The sequence below is a fragment of the Fusarium odoratissimum genome (assembly GCF_000260195.1).
Source record: "Fusarium odoratissimum NRRL 54006 unplaced genomic scaffold supercont1.5, whole genome shotgun sequence".
Classification (NCBI taxonomy): domain Eukaryota; kingdom Fungi; phylum Ascomycota; class Sordariomycetes; order Hypocreales; family Nectriaceae; genus Fusarium; species Fusarium odoratissimum.
Genome location: NW_022158691.1, coordinates 1,288,788 through 1,309,413, shown reverse-complemented (window position 1 = coordinate 1,309,413; position 20,626 = coordinate 1,288,788). Strand labels below are relative to the sequence as shown.

Here is a 20,626-nt window from a genome sequence, read left to right as displayed (position 1 = left end):
AACAACCTATCAGAGCTACCACCTGCAACAGCCTCAAACTCGACCCTAATACCCCCTGAGCTTCAACGTTACAGGGCATTTTGTGTTCATCTCCATCAGTCGTGAATAATGGCTCTGTAATATTGGCTCTCTCTGTAACCCCAGCCTTGCGTGACGGCTCCAGCACCAGAACCAGCATCCGCAGGCTGGGGTTATGCCCATGTACATCACACCTGAACGCCCCGGCTGCCAAGCACAAATCAATACATACGTACCTGCGTCTTCTAGTCACAAGTGAGGCCTTGGTTCCACTTGTCACTCGCTGTTTCTCTTTCAATGCAGCCACCAAGCTCTCTAGAGTGATCAAGTACGCAAGAACATGAATCCAACAAAGGAATGAGATGACAAGTTGACCACTAACAACACAGGCATTGGCCTCGCATCATAGTTGAAGATCTGATTGAGATCACCTCGATCGACGACAAGAGGGACTTCTACGAGGGTGAAGTTGGTGTTTCAAACTGTCATCAGACACAACGTCGAATAGACTCTCAAACGAAGCAACTCTTTGATACCATAGATCAACATGATGTGATATCAGTCCAGATATTCCAACATTTACATCAAACATTCTGAAAGGAGGACTTGTCGGATTTATTCAGTTTTGCCTGTAGCAAAGCCAGCAACTAAAAGCTCAGTGCATCCCTAACCGAGAAAGTCTCATCGTGGTCACTCGTTTGATATTCACTCTACAACCATGTCCTTGGTGCATTTTCCAAACCTCAAGAAGCATGGTATTCGTCCTATTTTAGCCGTTGAGCTGCTCTGTCCCCGTTATAAACAAGATATTAAAACGCCTGGTCACCAACCCCAGTTCCCATCGATGGTACAGTCTGACAATTCTCGTCTGTCAATATTAGTATCTGCCCTTGCCTTCCCTCCGCTTCTCCTTGAGCTCTGCCTCAGTCTTCTGTCTCTTTCTGCTCTCCTGGGCGATCATCTCACTCAGGTCATCGTCATATGCCCACTTGGCTCCGATGCCCTCTTCCTTCCTACCCTCCTCGAACTTGCGCCGCAGGTCGTCTTTGCTGATACCATCGTGGTTGTGCAACGAGTCGACATCAAGAGCAACGTCGATGTCGCCAGGCTTCTTGCGCTTGCGTGAATCGTCATCGGCGCCGAGAACAGGCACGCCTGCTCGTTGAGCTGCTTGTGCTTGCTTGAGGTCATATACCCTGTCACTGCCGAAGAATCCTTCGGCGCGAACTTGGCGCTCTGGCAGGATGGTGTAGGCGGATCGAGGAGCACTGGACTCTTCTGTGTCGTAGCCACGGCGCTCCTTTCGCAAGTCCATCTCGCCAGCAATAGACGTCTCGACACCTTGCCCGTAGTCGGCCTGCACTGTGCTGGCATAACCACCGGGAGTCTCGAGGCCACTGGGTGTCTCTGTTCCACCAGGAATATCATCATCTTCCTCCTCTTCGTCTTCATCTGATTCTTCCTCCTCCTCCTCTGATTCCTCTTCTCGTGGCTGCAGCTCACCCCACAGGCTCTTCTCCACAGGCTCACCGGCTCCCGTGTGCATTTGTGCCCCTCCTTGTCCACCCTGTGCCGCAAGACCGAAGACATCGCCACCAAACAAAGGCCTGTTGAACTCATCAACTGGGGGTTTGCCCCAACCACCGGGATGGAAGCCCCATGAGCCTCCAGCGGGTGGTGGCGCATTCAGTCCAGGAATCTTCAGAGTAGGATAGGATGGAGGAGGCCCAAACCGTTGTTGGTTGATGAGCCATGGTGGTGGTGCGCCAGGAGGCATTCCCAGGGCTTCCTTAGTACCCTCGGTGAGGTCACCCGGTCGGAAATGTTGGTAATCGACCTCAGACTCCTTGCCTTCATAGTAAACCTCACCAAATCGCGTCAATTCGGGCTTGGTCTGGAAACGGAAGAAAGCATCGTAAAGTTTTTGGTAATCGATATCAAGCTTGCCCATCTTTGGAGCAACACGTTCCCTCTGTTTCTGCTTCAACGACTGCTCTGCCTGTTTATCGAGGACGGCATCGCGCATCTCGGTAATGCCGGTTTCTGCGATGAACTGGGGTAGTCGGAAAGGTGGCTTCTCGATACCTCGCTTTGAAGACAGATACTCTCGCTTTAAAGACCAATGGGTTGGTACTGGCACGACGTTTCGTTGAGCTTTGATCTGGACAAGCAGTCGAGGGTCCGACGAGGATACGTCCTGCCATTCTACCACCTCAGGAACCTTGACCAACGCCTTGAGCTCAGCGATAGAGATCGTGTTGAGCTGCTTCTTCTTCTTTTTGGATAACTTGGGCTGTCCGTTGTTCTCTTCGTCTTCGTCTGGAATCTCGTCGTCATCCGCGTAGAACACTGTCCCTTGATTGCCAGCGTTGGCTTCCTTGGCGATCTCGTCCTCTTCCATCGACGCGCCGAATTTGTTAAAGATGTCCTTGTACATGGCATAGGCGGGATCCTCCTCATCCATGTCAACTTCGATCGCATGACCATCCGTGGTGGCGGCATCTTCGGTTGTCGACCCCTTTTTCACTTCGAGATCTGTCGTCGTAGACTCGGCGACATCGTTTTCTTCACGGTTGGTAGTCTCGGCGGTTTCCTTGGTCTTTGTAGGGGTAGCCTGCAGCGCGTCAGTGGGTGATGTCGCAACGAGGGCGAGGAGACCAGGACATACCTCTGCTTGAGCCTTCTTCTGCTCCTTCTTCTTGGCCCTTCGCATCTGGTTCTTGGTCATCTTTGGGGCCGCCATAGTGAATCAGAGGCTGGCGACGTTGGCGTCGCGACCAGGGATTGTCTTTTGCTTGTGGTTGGATTAAAGACTTGCGTCGTGAGCTGGAAGGTGGCGTAGGACAAGGCGAGCGCGAGAATGGCCTGCTTAGGGTCCCTATTCATGCCCTGAAGTTACAGAGAATACACACAAGAGTTGAAGGAAAGTGAGGTTGAAACAAAAGCACAGTTGGATGCGCTAACAGAGAGATTGGTTTAGCTGATGCAGGTGGAGACGACTTTTGCGCGACGCCTTCAAAAGTCTGTCTCCGGTCAACCTCAGATTAGCTGCTTAGCTTAGTTAGCTCACGTAAAACGAATGGCGGCTCAGGGCGGCTAAAGGTGCGTTATCAGGTTATCAGCGGCGGCTGCCGGACTAACCGCGGATAGAGGCTAGCAAGCCACGTAATGTTAGTTACAGGCTTATTACAGAAGATCCCAAGGGAAAGGGCCCCTGTAACCCCCCGTGTGCAATCTATCTGGCATCGATTCGTCCTTCTATTGGAGCCCCTTGGTTTAATTATAGGCTGTACCTTGCTTATCCCACTTGCACCATTCCCACTTTGACGTTAACACCATCCATCCAACAGAAGCTACAGTACTTGGTTGTAACTTGGCATTCTTTTTTTCTCCTCAGCTTCACCAGCTTCTGGTCTGTGTTTGCATAGAGCCAGCAACGTCGCCTTCTTCGACCGCTGTCGTTTGTTCTCTTCCGCTTTCGTTCTCAGGCTTGGCTTCGTCGTTCGACTTGCAGCTCGCGCCTTGGCCTACAGCCTCAGGTACTTGGGAGATAGCCATTACGAGTCGACCCTTCGATAAGCGATGAGCATACGTTTTCGTCGACGATTATAACGATTTACTCGAACCTTGCCTTCATCATCTGTCGCTCGTTATAAAACCGATTCGAATCAATTCAAACTGAACACGCAACCTTGATACCTGGCCTTTGCGCCGCAATTTAATCTTCTCTCCCTTCTTATCACTCTCCTGTGATGGAAAAGTTCCCCGACTTCATCGATACGCCCCTGGGCGAGTCACCGCCAGAGAGCCCTTTGAATCCTCCCGGGTGGGCAAATGGCGCACCTCCTCGTCCCTCAGATCGATGGCGACCCGCCTCGAAATCAGATAATGGCTGGTCAACGGCTCCTCGAGGGCACAATCGACAAAAGAGCCTCACGGATGCTATTCGTACAATAAGAGGTCGCAATGGCAGTGTTAGCCAGAACGCCCACGAGATTGCCGATGCCCTACGTGCCCCTGTCTCTCCGAAGCTTATTGTACGCCCTTCTTCCCGAGTCCCAAGCCAAATGTAGAGTTACCAGTTCAAAGTGCTGACCTGATGTTGCGGTACACAGATTCTGTGCCTGTTGTGGTACACTTCGTCTGCCCTTACAAACACCTCCTCCAAGTCCATCTTGATAGCCTTTGACAAGCCCGCTACCTTGACGCTGGTCCAATTCGCTTTCGTCTCCTCGTTATGTATCTTCATGGCATGGCTTGCGACCATCTTCCCAGTCTTGCGAGCCAAAATTACAGCTCTCAAGCACCCGATTCGAAAGCCAACTCGCGACGTTATCAGAACGACTCTGCCTTTAGCCGCATTCCAGATCGGTGGTCACCTTCTTAGCTCGACAGCTACCTCAAAGATCCCTGTGTCACTTGTCCATACCATCAAGGGTCTTTCACCCCTCTTTACCGTTCTCGCTTATAGAATCGTGTACGACATTCGGTACCCCAAGACGACGTACCTGTCTCTGATCCCTCTCACACTCGGCGTCATGTTGGCCTGCTCGGGCAAAACGACCTATGGTGGAGAGCTCATTGGTGTCATCCATGCTCTTTTGGCTACCGTCATCTTCGTTACCCAAAACATCTTCTCTAAGAAGCTCTTCAACGAGGCTGCTAAAGCGGAGGCTGAGTCGCCCCATTCACTACCTAAGAAGTTGGATAAGCTCAACTTACTTTGCTACTCTTCTGGCATGGCTTTTCTTCTCACATTGCCCATCTGGCTTTGGTCTGAAGGATTCACTCTTCTCATGAACTTCTACCACGAGGGCTCGATAGACTTGAATGAGCAACCCAACTCGATGGACCATGGAAGACTCACGCTTGAGTTTGTCTTTAACGGTGTCTTCCATTTTGGCCAGAACATTCTCGCCTTCATCCTGCTCTCCATGGTCTCCCCTGTTACCTATTCAGTAGCAAGTCTCATCAAGCGTGTGTTCGTCATTGTCTTGGCTCTGGTATGGTTCAGGAGTCCCACAACTCCCCTACAAGGTGTGGGCATTGCTCTCACCTTTCTGGGTCTGTACTTGTATGACCGAACAAAGTCTGGCAACAAGGCCGATCAAAAGGCTCAGTCGATGCAGATTAAGCGATCATCGATTCTCCCCATCACAAATAATGGATTGCGCCCAACACCTATCATGGAATCCCCTCAAAGTACTGAGCTCAACGCCCGTTCTTATCCCTACCATGAAGGCTACTTTGGTCGACCGTCTGCGGCAGAAGATCCAAAAAAGTCAGACGATGGTGTTCCTCGCAGCCGTACTCCTGGCACTGGTAATGGAGGCTGGCTCCCTCCAGGAACCAAACAGGAAGACACATGGCAGCCAGGCGATCGAGTTGCTGGCGTTGCATGATATTTCTCATGAGTATGTGTTAGATTGCGTATTTCTTTGGTGAACAGGTTTGGTGTTTCGAATTCAAACAATCAAAAAGATATGAGAGCTAGAGTTTCTCGTGTAAGGTGTTGTTACTTTATGTCCCGATATCTAGATGAAGGGCTTTGGGTTCCTGTATGACATATCATGGGATGGCGTTTTTTGTTTTGAGAGACAAGACACAACGACACTTGTGAGGCCCTCCTTTTTCAAGGGAGCGCCGGATGCGATGCATCATTAGGTGGATATGGAATGATAATGCTGGACTATTTTGGATAGATGAGCCTGCGATCACAGCTCGAGCGTGACGTATTAACGATCTGGTTTAAAATCTTGCTTGATATATGCTTTAATCGAGATGCCCTACTGGTCTACTATATGCGTCGGGTATCAATCTATCAGCCATTCTTCAACTTCGACGCCTATACTTCTCCCTATTCCTCGTATCACCTCCCATGCAACATTAATCCTCCACTTGCCTCCTCGATCCATGACATCTCCTGCGCCTCCTACTCGTGTCAACAGTCTTAAGCTCGCAAGCGTCGATACAGCCATGGCTACATCTGCATCGAGGCCGGCAGCGCCTACGGCGGTGCCATCTGCCCATTCATTTCGTACAGCGGCAAAGATAGCCATCATTCGCTCGAGAACAAAGGCGTGTGCGCCAAGGAGTTTGCGGGCGATCTTGCGATGCTTCGTCCGTGTAGCTCCCCGAGCAACAATACCTCCTCGGCGGCGCTTGCGGCCATGATGATATGTCGAGAAGAGTGTGAGATCATGGCGGGTTGCATTGTGGGAGGCGAGATAAGCTGATAGCAGCAGGAGACGAGCTGTCGTAGGGAGAAGGTTTGTGAGATCGGTTGCTGAGACTGTAGGTTTCGTCGCGATGGTTTCAACGGGCTTGTTCTTTGGCCGAATAGAGACAATACTTGGGTTGAGCAAAGACTCATCTTGGAAATGCACTCTTCCTGCGATTAGCAGCTTCGAGAACTCTTTCGGCAGATGTGTTCCCGCTAGAATGGGCGCTGTGAAGCGCGGCCAAAGCGCGTGGCAGCTGTGCTTAAACGATGGCAGTGTGCGAGACGCTGATTTTGTGAGGGAGTCGTAAACGGCAGCGCAGAATCGAGTCCAGAGATCGGTGGTTTCCTGCTGCGTGCATGTAGCAATCGATTTCGGCGGCGTGAGCGAGAGGACGCGAACGAATTCCTTCTTTTCGTAGGGAGGAAAAAGGAGATGCGCTGACAAAGGTGACCGTAGGAAGCCAGCGGGCGGAGATGTGACTATGAAGACGCAGGTGAGGCATGGAATCTGGACATTTGTTAGCTTTGTACATGTGTATCAAGGATGTTGGGTGCTCACAATTTCTGATAACCTCGCCAGAGCTGGTAACAATGTGGCCGGGGCATCTCTTTGTCGATCAATAGCATCCAGCACCAAGATAAAACGCCACCTCGCATCCCTCTTTGGATACTGAATCATCTTGACCATCTCAACCGTCAATTGCGCCAGCGTTTCGCATCGCCGAGGCACCTCCTCCCACTGCAGCGCCTCAGCAACCTGACCGACTATGCGTTCGAAGAGGTGTCGTCCTGTGATGCATTGTACAGAGTTGACGATAGCAGCTCGCAGACCCCCTGAGGATTCATCGCTATTAATACTGGTGACGAGATCGGAGACAAGTTGATAGGTGATGGCAGATTTGCCTGTAGCCGTTGCGCCGTGGATGACGAGGTTTCGACAAGGAGCTGCATTGGGCTATGTATTGTCAGTATGTTATGTTGATGTAGAAAGATGGTTGATAAACATCACATACATGCAGCAGCGTTGCTAGGGAGCGGATTTGATGCTCTCGACAAGGAAATGATTCGAACAAGGGAGTTAATATGACCTCATCTGGAAGACCAAACAGTGAGGTCATCATGGTTCCTTGCATTTGCGCAATTCCACCGTCTTTGGGTACAATTGCTGGTTGAAGTTCACAAATTGTTCGAGATACGCATAAATGAGCTTATCAGGGAGACGCGTTTGGCGCGTTGCACGGTCCAAGATACGTCACTCGGGAAATAACCGGCCGACCATCACGCACTTCACTTATAGGCATACCTACCTACCTTGCCTTAATACCTAGTAACAACTTTTTTACTTTATTATGAAATAAATAGCCACGGCAAAACATATTCCATAAGTTCAAGTCGACGGGTATATATATATATATCATTTCATAGACTCTATTCATTCCGAGAAACGAAACCACATGCAATATCCCCTATGCAATCCACAATCCGCAAACATTTGTAAACCTAACGCCGTTGCTATGCTGATTAAAACAAGACAGGTTCAATCACATCTACTTGTTCTGGCTCTTTGCCAAACACTTTATTCCACCAATGATTCCATGTCCTCAACTCCCCGTACAAGACAGTCACCAAGACTTCTGCATTCCATATTGGTACAGGTGTTCCTTGGTTAGACTGCGCCTGTGTAAACCCTGGGCCTCTACCAGGCGCTTGAATGGTGATCCTTGTTCCAGTATTGACCCAGATTTTTCGAACGTCGTTGATGAGATTATCGGTGAAGCTTCTGACGCCATCACCAATCTGTGAGGGTGCCATGCCCTGTTGCCGAAAGCCGGATAGGAGGGTTTCTGCTCTGACAGAATAGTCTTCAAGATCGACCATGTCAGAGATATAGTTTTCGGCCCTCGACAACCCGTTCCTCACATGCTTGAGAACTTGCACGGTATCTGTCCAAGAACCGCAAGATATTCCAGAAAGTGACAGACCATATAGAGGAGACCATAGGCTGTTTGACAATGACAACAGCTGTGTCACCAGATGGACTTCCTCGGCCCGGAGGTGTCCGTCTTTTTTACTGAGTTGATCAAAGAAGTTGGCAATGGCACGTAAAAGAACAACTATATGCGGCAGTTCGCTTTCTGCCAACTCCCGAGGAATTACATCGCGAGTCAAAAGAACTCGCAGTGCTCCTGCATAAACTTCAACCATGGGGAATATCGAGCTTTCGACTGTCGCAGTCTTGACAATCGCTGGTAGCATCTTGTTCAGGATGAAAGATAGAATGCCCGGGTTCTCCATTCCCCGGCACAAAAGCTCAACTTCGTCTTGAAGCTTGTTGTCTTTAAGTGCAATCTTGAAGTTGTTAGAAAGGAAGAAGAAGACCTGGTGGATGACCTTGGTGTCCCCTTCGCTCAGCCGAAGCCCATAAGACATCATGCCAGCCACTTGCAGTTGCGGGTCCTGGATAGACGGCGAATACTCCTTACTGATCTGATAGAAATACTTGTCGACTGTGCAAATATCAGAGCCGTGAGCTCTAACAAGCGCAATGATATCCCGAACAAAGACCACATAGCTAGAATGTTCATAGGCATCGTGAGACATCGTCCGCAAATCTCCTATGATCTGCTGCATCACCAACTTGAGTGTCTTGGAGTGTTCTGACATGATGACCTTTTTCAGCGCTGGTCCAGCATCTCGCAAGGACTTGCGCATCCATGTTATAAGGAATTCGAAGAGGTCTCGGTTTGTGTTGTAGTCCGGGTTAATAACAAGTCCAACGACTGCGTCTGGGACGAATTCTTTCTGCTTTCGCAGCAACTGCTCCGCAAACTGGTTTTCGTACGATAGGTATGGCCTTGGTTTGACAATTGACAGAGCCCAGACCTCTGAAAGAGAAAAGTCTGTCTCGCTAAAATCATCAAAGTTGTGCTTGAGGAGCGTGGTCAAGAACAAGACAAGATGTCGTCGTTGGTCGAGGTTGAGTTTGGCTGGAACCTCCTCGAACAGGCTATATTTCCCCGGTTTAAACATATCGGCAAGTCGCAACAGTCCACCAGTAATGAACCTTACTACAAGCCGGGCTGTTAAGATTATGACCTGCTCAGTGCATTGGGATCTCTGCGCAGCTTCAGAAGGGGATTCGCCTAGTTCTCCCTGTGAAGAGAGAATGCATCTCGCCATTGAGAAGTAGGCTTTGGACAGGTCGTGATCAATTACCAAGATAGCATCATCCGCTTGGGCTGAGTTCAAGATTTGGCTCTCGCTCTGTTGACTGTCTTCGTCGTCCTTGAACTCATCAACATGGGAGAAGAAAACCTCCAAGGTGGATAGGGAAGAACGGAGAATCGACCAGTCAAGCTCCATGGGATATGCACTGGATCGCCGGAAAACTTGCTGTAGTTGCAGTGTATTCAGGGCAAATGTGGCGGCCTCCAAGTTAGGTGCATGCCTCATAACATCTAATGATGCTGTCACCGAGACATACAATACGTCCATTGTAGCCTTTTTGTTCATGGCCACCACGGCATTGATCAAGTCTGGGTCGATTGTGTTACTGACATCTTTAGACATGGCCAAGACTTGCTGTTGCATATCAGACTGTACGGAATCGAACTGTTGCATCATGGATTGGAAAAAGCTGTTCCGCCATTGTGTGAACGGTCTGAATGCTGTCGTAGCTTCTCCGGACGCGACGATAAACTTGGCCAACTGGTTCCAGGCTCTGACGTTGATTAAGCACGCCTCTTTGTGGGAGCTTGCTGGGGCGACGAGTCGCTCGATCAAATGGGCGCCTGGGCGAAGTTCTGCCGGCGAAGCCCAGAAAAGGGTGCAGAGCAGATCATGGTGGTTTCGTAACGCAGCCAAATCACGCTCCTGGATCGTCTGCTCCTTTAGGAGTTGCCGATTGTGGTTCGGCATTGTCCGGGCTATCAGGTTCCGGATGTCTTTCAACGAGCCAACGGCGCCTAACTTCTTGATACTCAACGCAACGAGCTTGAGGAAGATGTGGAAGCACTTGTCGGCCTTATCAACAGACAGTGAGGGGCTTCCTGCGAGTTCATCCAGAAACTTGGGCGAAGCGTACACCTCTTCATTGCGCAGATGAGCGAGGTCCTGCGAACCAAAGAAGTCAAAGATGACACCAATCACGGCTACACATTTGCGCCAGCCCCATTGCTGAACAAGATAGTGGCAACGGCCAACGAGTGCCCGACAGTAGTTGTTGAAGCTTGGTGACTGCCGTGGGTTATTTTTGTAAACCTGGAAAATCTTCTTGAGCAGTTTTTGTGGTAATGCCCAGCCATCGACAACTGCATTATGCCTTCGACCTGCAGCAACGATACCTTTGTCGTTAAACTCAGTGAGTGGGAGAAGAAGAAACATGGTTTTCCACAAGCGCTCATGCTCAGTCGCATCAAGGCTTTCTGAAACCTCAGGCGTGGCTATGACGGCGTACAGAATGTCCCAGAATGAGCCCCGAGGAATATGGGCATGTTCCAGAGTCTTCATGGTAATAAGCCAGGAGTGAATGGCGGGCACATCATCTCTCAATCCTCGCTCTCGTAACCGTGAGTTCTTCAGGTCACTGTAGGTTTTTGTGATGTTGTCCATTCCAGCCATGGAGAGTGAAATAATTGCAGTTCTGGCCAAGCTCTTCACCAGATCCTCCATTTGAAATTGATCACTCGTCAAAGAGGGTTCGCTCTGGCAAAGTCTCAGAACAAAGAGCGCGGCAAGAAGCAAATAATCATAGACGCTTGCAATAGATAGATACTGGGGTTGTGTGGTGTTATCGTCACGTCCCAGTACCGCTTGTATGCGACCATTGAATCCTTGGAACACCTCAAGTGCCCTCCCAACGAAAGACTTTGCCTGTGTATGGTCCGTGAGGCTCAAAGAATTCAGCATGAACTTCATGATAAACCCTGCGGCACTCTTTACAAATTTGGGGTCTTGGGCTTCTTTGTTAACTGATGTGTATTCGAGCTGGTCTGCGATGGAATCGAGAAGCATACCCAGCTCAGAGGACACTTGCGAGTCCCAATGGCCCCATCTGAGGATTTGCTCTCCAAAGTTAAACGATACCCGTGGTCGAGTTTCCAGTAGATGTTGGCAGCTCGGGGCACTTGATACAGATTCAAACACACCACTTCCAATAAGAGTTGACTCGTGGAAGTAGACCTGGGCATCCAGAGGGAAAGTCTCAAAATGATGGGTGTACTGTGTACCATACGGCCCCAAACCTTGAAGTTTCTCCTCATTCGCCACTATAGACTGAGCCGGCTCTGAGATTGAGGCAAGCTCGACGGGGATAGGATCATTCGCACGACTAAACTGCGGTGCTTCGACATCAATGCGTTGAGGTTTGGTCTTCTTCCGAAACCGCGATTTGTTCAGGTTTTGGGATGGTTCCTCAACGACTCGGAGAGGTACTGGATCTTGTTCGGGAGGTGGACTCGCTGAGTAAAACGTATCGGGTTCATGGTCGAAGGTCATGATGCTTGAAGCTGAAAGACCACCACGTTGCTTCCGGTACAGACGATCCAGACGTTTCTTGGTTGCGTTGAAAGAGAAGCGACTAGTCTGGTCTGTTTCGTCCATTTCCAGTTGAGCCGGACGCATGACTCCTGAGCCAGAACGGGAGAAGGGTGTGCTGGTAAGGGCGTTCTGGTTCATTCGAGTTTCTGCATGAGTACTGTCCGGCTGATACCTGACTGACCCTGCCTGGCTCACTTGTTTGACCAGGCGTCGAGATGCTCCTGGGGCCAACGGCATCCGTCGTGGAATAGAAGAGCCATTCCCAGATGTTTCGCGCAGAGGTTGCTTAGTCTCCCTGTGCTTAGGGTTCGGCTTGGGTTTCGCTTTCTTGGCTTTTCGAGCAGCAGTGACCGACTGGCGTTGGGGGATCGAACCGACCCTCCAGTTATTCAAGACAGATGTCGCGTCAATATGGTCCTCTCTAGTAGCAAGTTTGATCAACTTTCTACCAGGACTACTCCTACCCATGTCTCGACGCCGGGTAGCAGACCTCGCAGCAATCTTGAGGAATCTTGGTGCGTCTGCTTCAACCACATCCAGAATACTTAGTCGAGGTGGTGCATATGACCTGTTCTTCGTGGATCGTTTCTTTCCATTGGACTTGCGTTTCAATGTAGGATGACGGTACTTTTTCTTGACAAGCTCAGGTGCAGGCACAGAAGTGCCCCGAGTCCCAGCAAGCATGCTAGTAATTCTGGGCTGATGGGGTCCCTTGGGTGCTACTTGTTTCCGTTGAGCATCGGAAGTTTTGTGTCGTTTTGCTGGGCCACGAAAAGAGTCCGCAAGCTTCAATTGTCGTTTCCGTCCAGTATACATAGGATCAATAGCGTTGTCCTCGACCACAGATCCCTCATCATCAGACAGAATTTCTGAAATGGTTATAGGCCCGTCTTCAATGGTTAAGCGAGTTTGGTTGTGGAATACATCGTCAGTTGTTTCCTGTCGCAGGGCTGATGCAGGTGTTGGCGAATCATCATCCGAGTCTTCAAAGAACATCTCAAAGTTTGTGACAGAATTTGACGAGGCGACACGCCTCTGTGCAACACCACGTCTTATTTCCCGTTCGGGCGAAAAAGCAACAGCTCGCTTATGAATGTCTTTCAGGACCCTCTTGTGACCAGCTTGCTGATCTAGCCGCAGCCAAGATGCAGGAAGGACTCCTCTGATGCGACGGCCAACCGTGTTGACAATCTCGGAGCCACTCTCAGAGCCTGACTCGGATTCAGATTGAGATGCGGCATCTTCGTGGTCTAGCTGCTGGGTGGTGGTAGAGCCAGCGAGTTCATCCTCGGAGTCACTCACATTAAAGATGGCGGGTCGCTGTGTCAACCTCATAAATGGCTCGGTTTGTTTGGCTGACACTAATGGAGATTCCGAAGGTTCATGTTGAGGTTTCTCGTCATCGGCGTGTCGTCTTGAACTACGTGCTGCGGCAGGTGAGTCTGTTGTGCCGGGCGCAAGTCTGAAAACAGATGCAGGTTCGAGAGGATCGCTATCAACAATATCGTATCTTTTGCGCTTCCTTGTGGAAGACCGAGACGGTGACGATTTCCGTTTGCCAGACTGTCTCGAAGTCGTGATAGTCGGTTGTCTCAACAAGTCTTGCAAAGCTGGAAGATCATCACCGGCCATGCTCGTGTTTTCTGTATTGCCTGTCGAGCTTGCCTGACTGCTGGGCCCAGCACGATCGTTCATTGGCGACGTCTTCGGTGGTGAAGGTGAGGGAAGATCGAGTGTGTCCAAGCCGTCCAAAAAGTCCTCCGCACCCTTCAATTGGCTTTCATCAGATATGTCCGGTATGTTTGAGCCTTGGCTATCATCTTCAAAGTTCTTATCCTGCGAAGAATCTTGCTCAGCCTGTCGTCGACGTCGTTTTTCTCCTTCCATTGCAAGTCTGATTGGCCGGACGCCATGGCTCTTGAGCGTGTTGGAGTAGCGGGACAATTCAATGGCATAAGGGCGCTCTTGGATAGGCTTTCTGGGGCGAAATGACCGTTCGTAACGAATAGTAGCTTGTTGGGCAGCCTGATTTTCAGCAGCAGTGCCCAGAATTTGACTAGGCATGAATGTCGCATGGTCATCTCCAAGGACTAGTGACGAGGATGTATGCGCAGTATTCCGGCTGTCCTCGAACTCCGGAGCTGGGGGCGGTGACGATCGTTCAATCGCTATGTTTGATGTTTCATTACTGGCCGTATCGTTTTCCTGGGCTTCATTCGACAGCGTAGCTTCGGTCGTCACATTCGGTCGTTCAAGGTCAAGGTTGCCGATTTCAAGTAGGTCAACATCCGAGTGTATGGATGACAGAGGGGATGATGATGGAATATCATAAATATCAGAGGGAAATTCGTTTCTTTTGGGCTGCTCTGACGTTACTTCCGGTATTCGAGCAGGTGTCTTGGTTGAAAGAGCATGGTGGGTAAGCTCCTGTGAGGAGTTGGGGACATCCCAGATATCGCGATCTTTATCCGTCTCCTCGTGGTTGGCCGTATCAACTTCTCGATTCTTGGATCGTTCGCTAATGGTCTTATTCGTCTGCCTGGTCGTAGGCAATGATGGTAATTCTTGGCTCTCGAATCCATCTTCTTCCTCAGAATCGGGGACTTCTCCCAGTTCCTTCCAGTTGCTCATTGTCCAAATGACATTATTTTGTCGCATACATGACGTCGGGTCGGAGTTGTGAGTTTTTCGTTCAAAACGACTTGAATCAGTAAAGAGATGGAGTTGGAAATATCAATACCGAGGGTGGTGTTCACGGTTCAGCAGGTACGTAACTCTTTAATTGATTTCATGGCCGGGGCGGGGCGGGGAACGCGGTCGAGGAAACCGGGAGACGCGTCGGGCAAGTGCAAGTGCTTACAGACACGCGAGGTCCCTTGAGCAAGTTTTAGTGGAGCAGGTTCCGGAAGCTTCAGCGTGTGCGATCCACTATAAATCTGGTCCCAATTATTTCGAGTTCGAGTCTGATGTAGCTACCTACCCTTAACTTAACGACATTTGAGACTTGCTCAGAACTAGAGGTTAGTCGAAATACTTCAAGACTATCGCTTCCTTCTGATATAATATACTCAAAATGCATGTTTTCGAGAGAGCATTGCCATTGGCTTTGACTGTCTTTTGCGGTGTGGTTGGAGGTTAGTTTCGCTGGAAGTGCCTATTCTATCAAGGTCGTCATGCTCAGTAAAATACAGGATTCTACACTTTTCAGCCAATATTTGCAAATGATGCGCAAAAGAAGGTTGACTCGCCACTGAGGTACATAATTCCAAATGAGAATGGGACCGGACACTAACGAGATTCGCAGTACCGGGCAAAAGACAGAATCTGTAAAGGAGTCTTTACCTGCAGCAAAATAACTGCAGTCCACAGATACGTTATTAAGTGCCGCACAAGACCCCATATAATTTTAAATCAAATATTACTGTAGGATATCCTGAGAAGTTAAAGAAGTGAAGGTCTCTTTGCGTATTATTGTTTGAGTTTGTACTTCTATTCAATTTGGCCACCCTTTAGACCACCCAACGATCATTGAATTCTATCTTTTTGAAAGATAAAGGCACAAAGTCAACACTGTTAATCAGGTGATATAATTTACCAGCCATCCCGTCGACTGCTGTTGAGCGGAATCTCAGAATAAAGGAGCCTCTAAACCCCAAAGCAAATTCTCCCAATCCATTCCCTCCAAATCCATATTCAATCCCATGTCGCTCAACTCTTGGACAGATGCTATGGCATCATTTGGTGTCGTACCATTTGACAACATGGCAGTTGACGAGCTTGGTGTAGGTGGAAGGTTTTCACATCCCACCGGTCTCTGCCTCTCCTTGCCCACTGGCAGTGTCACTTTATGCTTCTTCATCACCTGTGTCAATAGATCTTGTATGCGAGCCGTGGGTCTGGAGAGTTCTTTGGCTGCCTCCAATATGTCCCATGCTTCCAACAAATCTTGTCGTCTTTGGTCTTTCTCGTCGGCATCAGCGCCTAGGCAGAAGTCCAAAATAAGAACAATACTGGCGATGAATACACTATGCAAGACTAAACATAACCTGAGTCGTGTCGAATTAAAAGTTGTAGCTTCCTTCTCGAGCTGGTGTTCTGTTTGTATGACCATGCGTGCTGAATCAAGACACACGCGCCGGGAGCGAGCATACGTAGGCTCGACTGCGCCACGGGCTAGATATGGGAGATGAAGTTTGCATCTTTGGCCATGGACAAAGACATTCATTACATGACGCTGAATAATCAGTCCTGGTTTTTTATGCGTGTCTGTAGCAGGGAGCTGCTGTGGCTCATCCGTATTAAACTTGAGGAATGGAGGTAGATCTTCAATGAATTGTCCGATGGCCGCATCGACTTCCAAAACAAGGTCGTATGAGTGGACATCTGGGTTTGACGAATTTGTGAGAGGTACTCGGTCAGTGAAGTTGCGGACGACCTCCGCCAGCCGTACCCTCTGTAAGAAATAAGACATATTGGTCGAACAATTTATTGGCTTTCCCACCAACTCTTGTCCTTCTACAAGATCTTCATCGTCGGCATTCAGAGGTTTTCTGACATTCATTTGCCTTGGATTGATCAGGTAGGTGCCTTCATGCGGGCCTGGAAATCGAGATATCATGCTGTAAACCATTAGATCAAACGCTATTGAGTTTTGGGTAGGGAGGCCTTACGCATCTGTACCAATGAGGTACCACCAAACTCGCCGAGCAGTCTCCATTTTGAGAGGACTGAGCTGGGGTATTTGCACCGAGGGCGGGTTGTGAGGGTGGTCAAGACGGTGCAGTCCGAGCTCACGGCAAATGGTGATGGAATTGAAGAAACAGTTTCGAGCTCGGGAGGAAACTCCTTCCAAGTTCAACAGGACGAAACTCACGATGATGAGCCCCTGAGCCGACTCGAGACCTATCTCCGACCTCCGCTGAGATGCATCGAATACATCGAAGGTTGATTTGAGCCATCCGAATGATTGGTTGTTGGCCTCTGTATAATCAGAGAAGAGAGGCGTCATGTTGTTGTCTACTGCTGTCCATGCGTATGTGACGTTAGCGCAGACTGCAAGCATCAGGAAAACTGAGCATAGGGAAACTTGTGTCCCCTTTTCAACGGCATCGTAGACCTCATCGACGAGTTTATATAGGCTTGGAGTGTGTATGACATGATGCATAAAAGTGATGACCGAGGTGTACTTGTGAACCAAAACCTTGGTTTCATGTCGTTGAGGCAACCAGATGCACCTTGTTGGTTCTAAAGAGAGGAAACCTGAGGGGACACTTGAGTTTTGAAAGATGTAACATGACGGCTGTGCAATTGAGCGTATAGGACATATGCGGAAAACAATGTTGTCGACCAATACGGATTCCTAGACAGGTAACTTGTGTAAGTCGACTTGTTGAGTGGTGCCAAGAGTTTTGGACTTACTGATGGCTTTGGGCCAAGGCATGAACTCTCGAGCCAAAGAGCATCAGCCGTCAAGTTTTGAACATTGATTGGCAAAGGTTGTAGAGGCTCCAGCTGTGTCCGGGAAGCAACATCACTGCCTTCTACACTCGAAGGGGCTGATGATATTGTTCGAGAGTTAGGATTAGAATCAGTCTCTTTGTTTCGTTCTGCGAGAAGAGCCTCCAGCCTCTCCAATCGTGTGAGAATGTCCGCCTCCCTGCCCGCAGAAGACGGTCCTCCACCTCCGCCTCCGCCTCCGCTTACACCTCCGCCTGCACGTTTAGAAATCGGCCGTGAAGACGGGGCCGTTGCCCGGGGTGGGTCTTGAGCCTGGCATTGAACTCCGCGGCTTGTGCAATTGGAACACGGAAATTCTCTACTGCAGCGCAACTTGCGCACACGGCAGAAGTTGCAAGACACAGGACGCTGACGAGGCTGACGACCCATGGCTTCAGTTACACTGTTACAGTGGTTTTTTTCTTGGCTTTGTTGTGAGGAATGAATAGGCAGTGATTAAGAACGGGCGAAAATGCCATTCCCCATGGAAGCTCCGCGGAATATCCATGGCCCCGACTCCGACACGGGACAACTTATAACATTACTTCCTTACATTTGGCTTTGCTTACGCCTCCTATTTGTTCGATTTGACTGAAACTATTGGTTCAGTATGATAAATCCTTCTGGATAAATGGCGAGGGTTGTGACTATTACCAATCCATACTATTGTCGAGATTGGCTTGGATCATCTACACCCACTTCCCAATGACTCCCGGTCTCCAGATTGGTATATCGGCCCCGATGTTAAGACACGGACATAAGCCGTTTGCCGTTGAGGCTCCCGGTCAAATGGTCCCTTCGTTTGTAGTATGCATTAGTGCCTCTAGGGAAACTTTAGATCTGCTGGGGATCAAGCATATAATAACAGGCCCCTTCCCAGCCATTCCAAACTCCTTTTAGACCCTCAGCCTTACACGAGCATCTTCTTGCTTGATGCTGTCTGTCAAAGCTCGAACTATCGGATGAGCAGAACTTACTCATAGGTACCGAATCACTCACTCGAGTGCATACAAGACAGCATGAAACACGTCGAAGTTGACGACCAGCTGGTCAGTGCTGCCACTCCAGCACCAATACCCGAAGAGGATCTCAAGAAAAGCGAAAGAGATCTTGAAGAGGGATCAACATCAGTCGAATTCGATGATCCTCCTTCCGATGACCCCAATATCGTTAATTGGGACGGCCCTGACGACCCAGCCAACCCTCAGAACTGGTCAATGAAGAAGAAGACAATCAATGTCATCCTCGTCTCATCTGTTACATTCGTCACGTAAGAATACTCCATTTCCTTTTGATAAAGCTCACTCACCTAACACTTGCAGGCCACTTGCGTCTTCCATCTTTGCACCAAGTATCGATCAAGTCATGAGGGAGTTCCACTCGACAAACGAGCAACTGGCATCGTTCATCGTCTCAGTATACCTTCTTGGTTACTGCTTTGGTCCCCTAGTCATCGCACCTTTATCCGAAATGTACGGCCGACTCCCGCTGTACCACATCTGCAATGTTCTCTTCGTCGCCTTCACTGTGGCCTGCGCCAAAGCCCCTAACCTGGGGGGACTTATTGCATTCCGACTCCTTGCTGGACTTGCTGGATCATGCCCGCTAACAATCGGAGCTGGCTCGTTAGCTGATATGATCTCCAAGGAGAAGCGTGGAGCTGCCATGTCTTCGTGGGCTCTCGGACCTCTTTTTGGACCAGTAATTGGACCGATTGGTAAGTGAAACTTTAGGTTGAGTGGTGCCCAAAGCTGACAACTCTAGCTGGTGGATATCTTTCGGCAGCGAAGGGCTGGCGATGGTCTTTCTGGGTTGTTGCTATTGTTGTAAGTAAACTCTCATATCTATACTTGGATGTTGAACCAAAGGCTGACATTGGTTATCGATAGGCTGGTGCGATCACGATTGTTGCTTTCATTTTCATGAGAGAGACATATGCGTACGCTCTTCTTGAGAAGAAGGCCAAGAAGCTGCGCAAAGAAACAGGGAACACTAAGCTTCGTTCAATCCTTGACAATGGCACTACCACGAAGGAAGTCTTCCGTCTGGCTATTACGAGACCTACCAAGATGCTTCTCTTCGCGCCCATCGTGTCGCTTCTATCATTTTATATGGCTCTGGTGTACGGGTATCTCTACCTTCTCTTCACAGCCATGCCAACACTCTTTGAGGGAGAATATCATTTCTCCAGTGGATCAGTTGGTCTGTCATATATTGGTCTCGGAGTTGGCTCCTTGACAGGGCTTGTCATTTCTGGAGCATCAATAGACCGCTTCGCTCAATATCTTACTAGCAAGAATGGTGGAGAGCCCAAGCCAGAGTATCGACTTCCGTTCATGGGGGGGGCTTGCTTTATCGTTCCGGCTGGATTATTTATGTTTGGATGGTCTGCTGAGCATAAAGACCATTGGATTGTGCCCATCATCGGTACTTCATTCTTGGGATGTGGCATGATCATCGTATTTGTAAGTGCTCTACCTCTATATGCTGCAACCCGATTCCAGCTCACTGACTCTTGATCAGATGTGCATCTCAGTCTACCTGGTCGATGCATACGTTCAGTATGCTGCATCTGCCATTGCTGCAAGCACTGTACTTCGTTCGCTGGTTGGAGCATTATTGCCTCTTGCAGGACGAAGTATGTACAAGAGCCTAGGTTATGGATGGGGAACCTCATTGCTAGGCTTCATTGCAGCTGCAGCAATCCCATTGCCGTTTATCTTTTACAAGTACGGCGAAAGGATTCGAAGAAAGAACTTGTTTGACGTCAAGTTCTAGATGGATAGACAATATGCGTATTTATGTTATGATTGTAAGCTCTTGGGGGAACGTATTGATAAACGAGAAAAAGTCGGCATTAGGATCTGAGGCGGGCAATTAGGATCATCTCCATTCTGTATAGATAGAGTAGGAAGCACACTTGCGAGCACCAGCAATAGGTGATGGTTAATAAGAACAAGGGTAGCAACTCCAGATGTATTCATCAGCCTTGTGATACAGAGAGTTTTGCCAGATTCTGACATGTTCATGTCTTTAGAGCCCGTTGCAGATCTCAAGCTCCGAACCTTGCCGGAATCAGCTGAGCAGACTTGGTCTTTACTGTTGATCCTTGTTCTTTAACTGGTGAAGTCACCGTATCCATCGTGCCATGAAACTTTGTCCGGTTGAGATTGAGTGAAAGATTGAATGGAACTCTTGGATTAAACAAAATGCGATGGAACCTTGGACAAATCTGAAACTGTTTCGTCCTGAAAAATGTCATACTTATCAATATCAAGTCCAATTAATTCATGACATCTGATCCATGCCGTTGGGTTCAGTGTCTTGTAAGCTTTGGCCAATCATGGACAA

The 20,626-nt window shown here is 49.2% G+C and overlaps 7 protein-coding genes across 8 annotated transcripts; 2 read left to right on the top strand and 5 right to left on the bottom strand.

Moving 5' to 3' along the window:
- Positions 1 to 570: 570 nt before the first annotated feature.
- Positions 571 to 3,097, bottom strand: FOIG_04392 (uncharacterized protein). The gene is made up of 2 exons (XM_031202601.1): positions 2,687 to 3,097; positions 571 to 2,632 (listed from the first exon to the last, which is right to left on the bottom strand). Exons 1-2 carry the CDS (start codon positions 2,759 to 2,761, stop codon positions 896 to 898), a joined length of 1,812 nt encoding a protein of 603 aa, XP_031068048.1. The 5' UTR covers positions 2,762 to 3,097; the 3' UTR covers positions 571 to 895.
- A 183-nt stretch (positions 3,098 to 3,280) lies between these two features.
- Positions 3,281 to 6,324, top strand: FOIG_04390 (uncharacterized protein). The gene is made up of 2 exons (XM_031202599.1): positions 3,281 to 4,055; positions 4,134 to 6,324. The coding sequence occupies exons 1-2, from the start codon at positions 3,771 to 3,773 to the stop codon at positions 5,418 to 5,420; spliced, it is 1,572 nt and encodes a 523-aa protein (XP_031068046.1). The 5' UTR covers positions 3,281 to 3,770; the 3' UTR covers positions 5,421 to 6,324.
- FOIG_04391 (uncharacterized protein) lies at positions 3,418 to 3,576 on the bottom strand (the record flags this gene model as incomplete). Its single annotated transcript, XM_031202600.1, has 1 exon — positions 3,418 to 3,576. The coding sequence occupies one exon, from the start codon at positions 3,574 to 3,576 to the stop codon at positions 3,418 to 3,420; it is 159 nt and encodes a 52-aa protein (XP_031068047.1).
- Positions 5,705 to 7,431, bottom strand: FOIG_04389 (uncharacterized protein). Its single transcript, XM_031202598.1, has 3 exons — positions 7,255 to 7,431; positions 6,801 to 7,196; positions 5,705 to 6,749 (listed from the first exon to the last, which is right to left on the bottom strand). Exons 1-3 carry the CDS (start codon positions 7,372 to 7,374, stop codon positions 5,832 to 5,834), a joined length of 1,434 nt encoding a protein of 477 aa, XP_031068045.1. The 5' UTR covers positions 7,375 to 7,431; the 3' UTR covers positions 5,705 to 5,831.
- Positions 7,432 to 7,604: 173 nt separating this feature from the next.
- Positions 7,605 to 14,606, bottom strand: FOIG_04388 (uncharacterized protein). Its single transcript, XM_031202597.1, has one exon. The coding sequence runs from the start codon at positions 14,435 to 14,437 to the stop codon at positions 7,763 to 7,765; it is 6,675 nt and encodes a 2,224-aa protein (XP_031068044.1). The 5' UTR covers positions 14,438 to 14,606; the 3' UTR covers positions 7,605 to 7,762.
- A 587-nt stretch (positions 14,607 to 15,193) lies between these two features.
- FOIG_04387 (uncharacterized protein) lies at positions 15,194 to 17,715 on the bottom strand. Its single transcript, XM_031202596.1, has 3 exons — positions 17,198 to 17,715; positions 16,450 to 17,138; positions 15,194 to 16,398 (listed from the first exon to the last, which is right to left on the bottom strand). Exons 1-3 carry the CDS (start codon positions 17,663 to 17,665, stop codon positions 15,408 to 15,410), a joined length of 2,148 nt encoding a protein of 715 aa, XP_031068043.1. The 5' UTR covers positions 17,666 to 17,715; the 3' UTR covers positions 15,194 to 15,407.
- A 390-nt stretch (positions 17,716 to 18,105) lies between these two features.
- Positions 18,106 to 20,613, top strand: FOIG_04386 (uncharacterized protein). Of its 2 annotated transcripts, XM_031202594.1 has the most exons (5): positions 18,106 to 18,545; positions 18,598 to 18,992; positions 19,040 to 19,101; positions 19,165 to 19,740; positions 19,799 to 20,611. In XM_031202594.1, exons 1-5 carry the CDS (start codon positions 18,295 to 18,297, stop codon positions 20,051 to 20,053), a joined length of 1,539 nt encoding a protein of 512 aa, XP_031068041.1. In that variant the 5' UTR covers positions 18,106 to 18,294; the 3' UTR covers positions 20,054 to 20,611. The 2 variants fall into 2 exon arrangements, with proteins under 2 accessions (XP_031068041.1, XP_031068042.1); XM_031202595.1 differs by having other exon boundaries at positions 19,165 to 20,613.
- Positions 20,614 to 20,626: the final 13 nt, after the last annotated feature.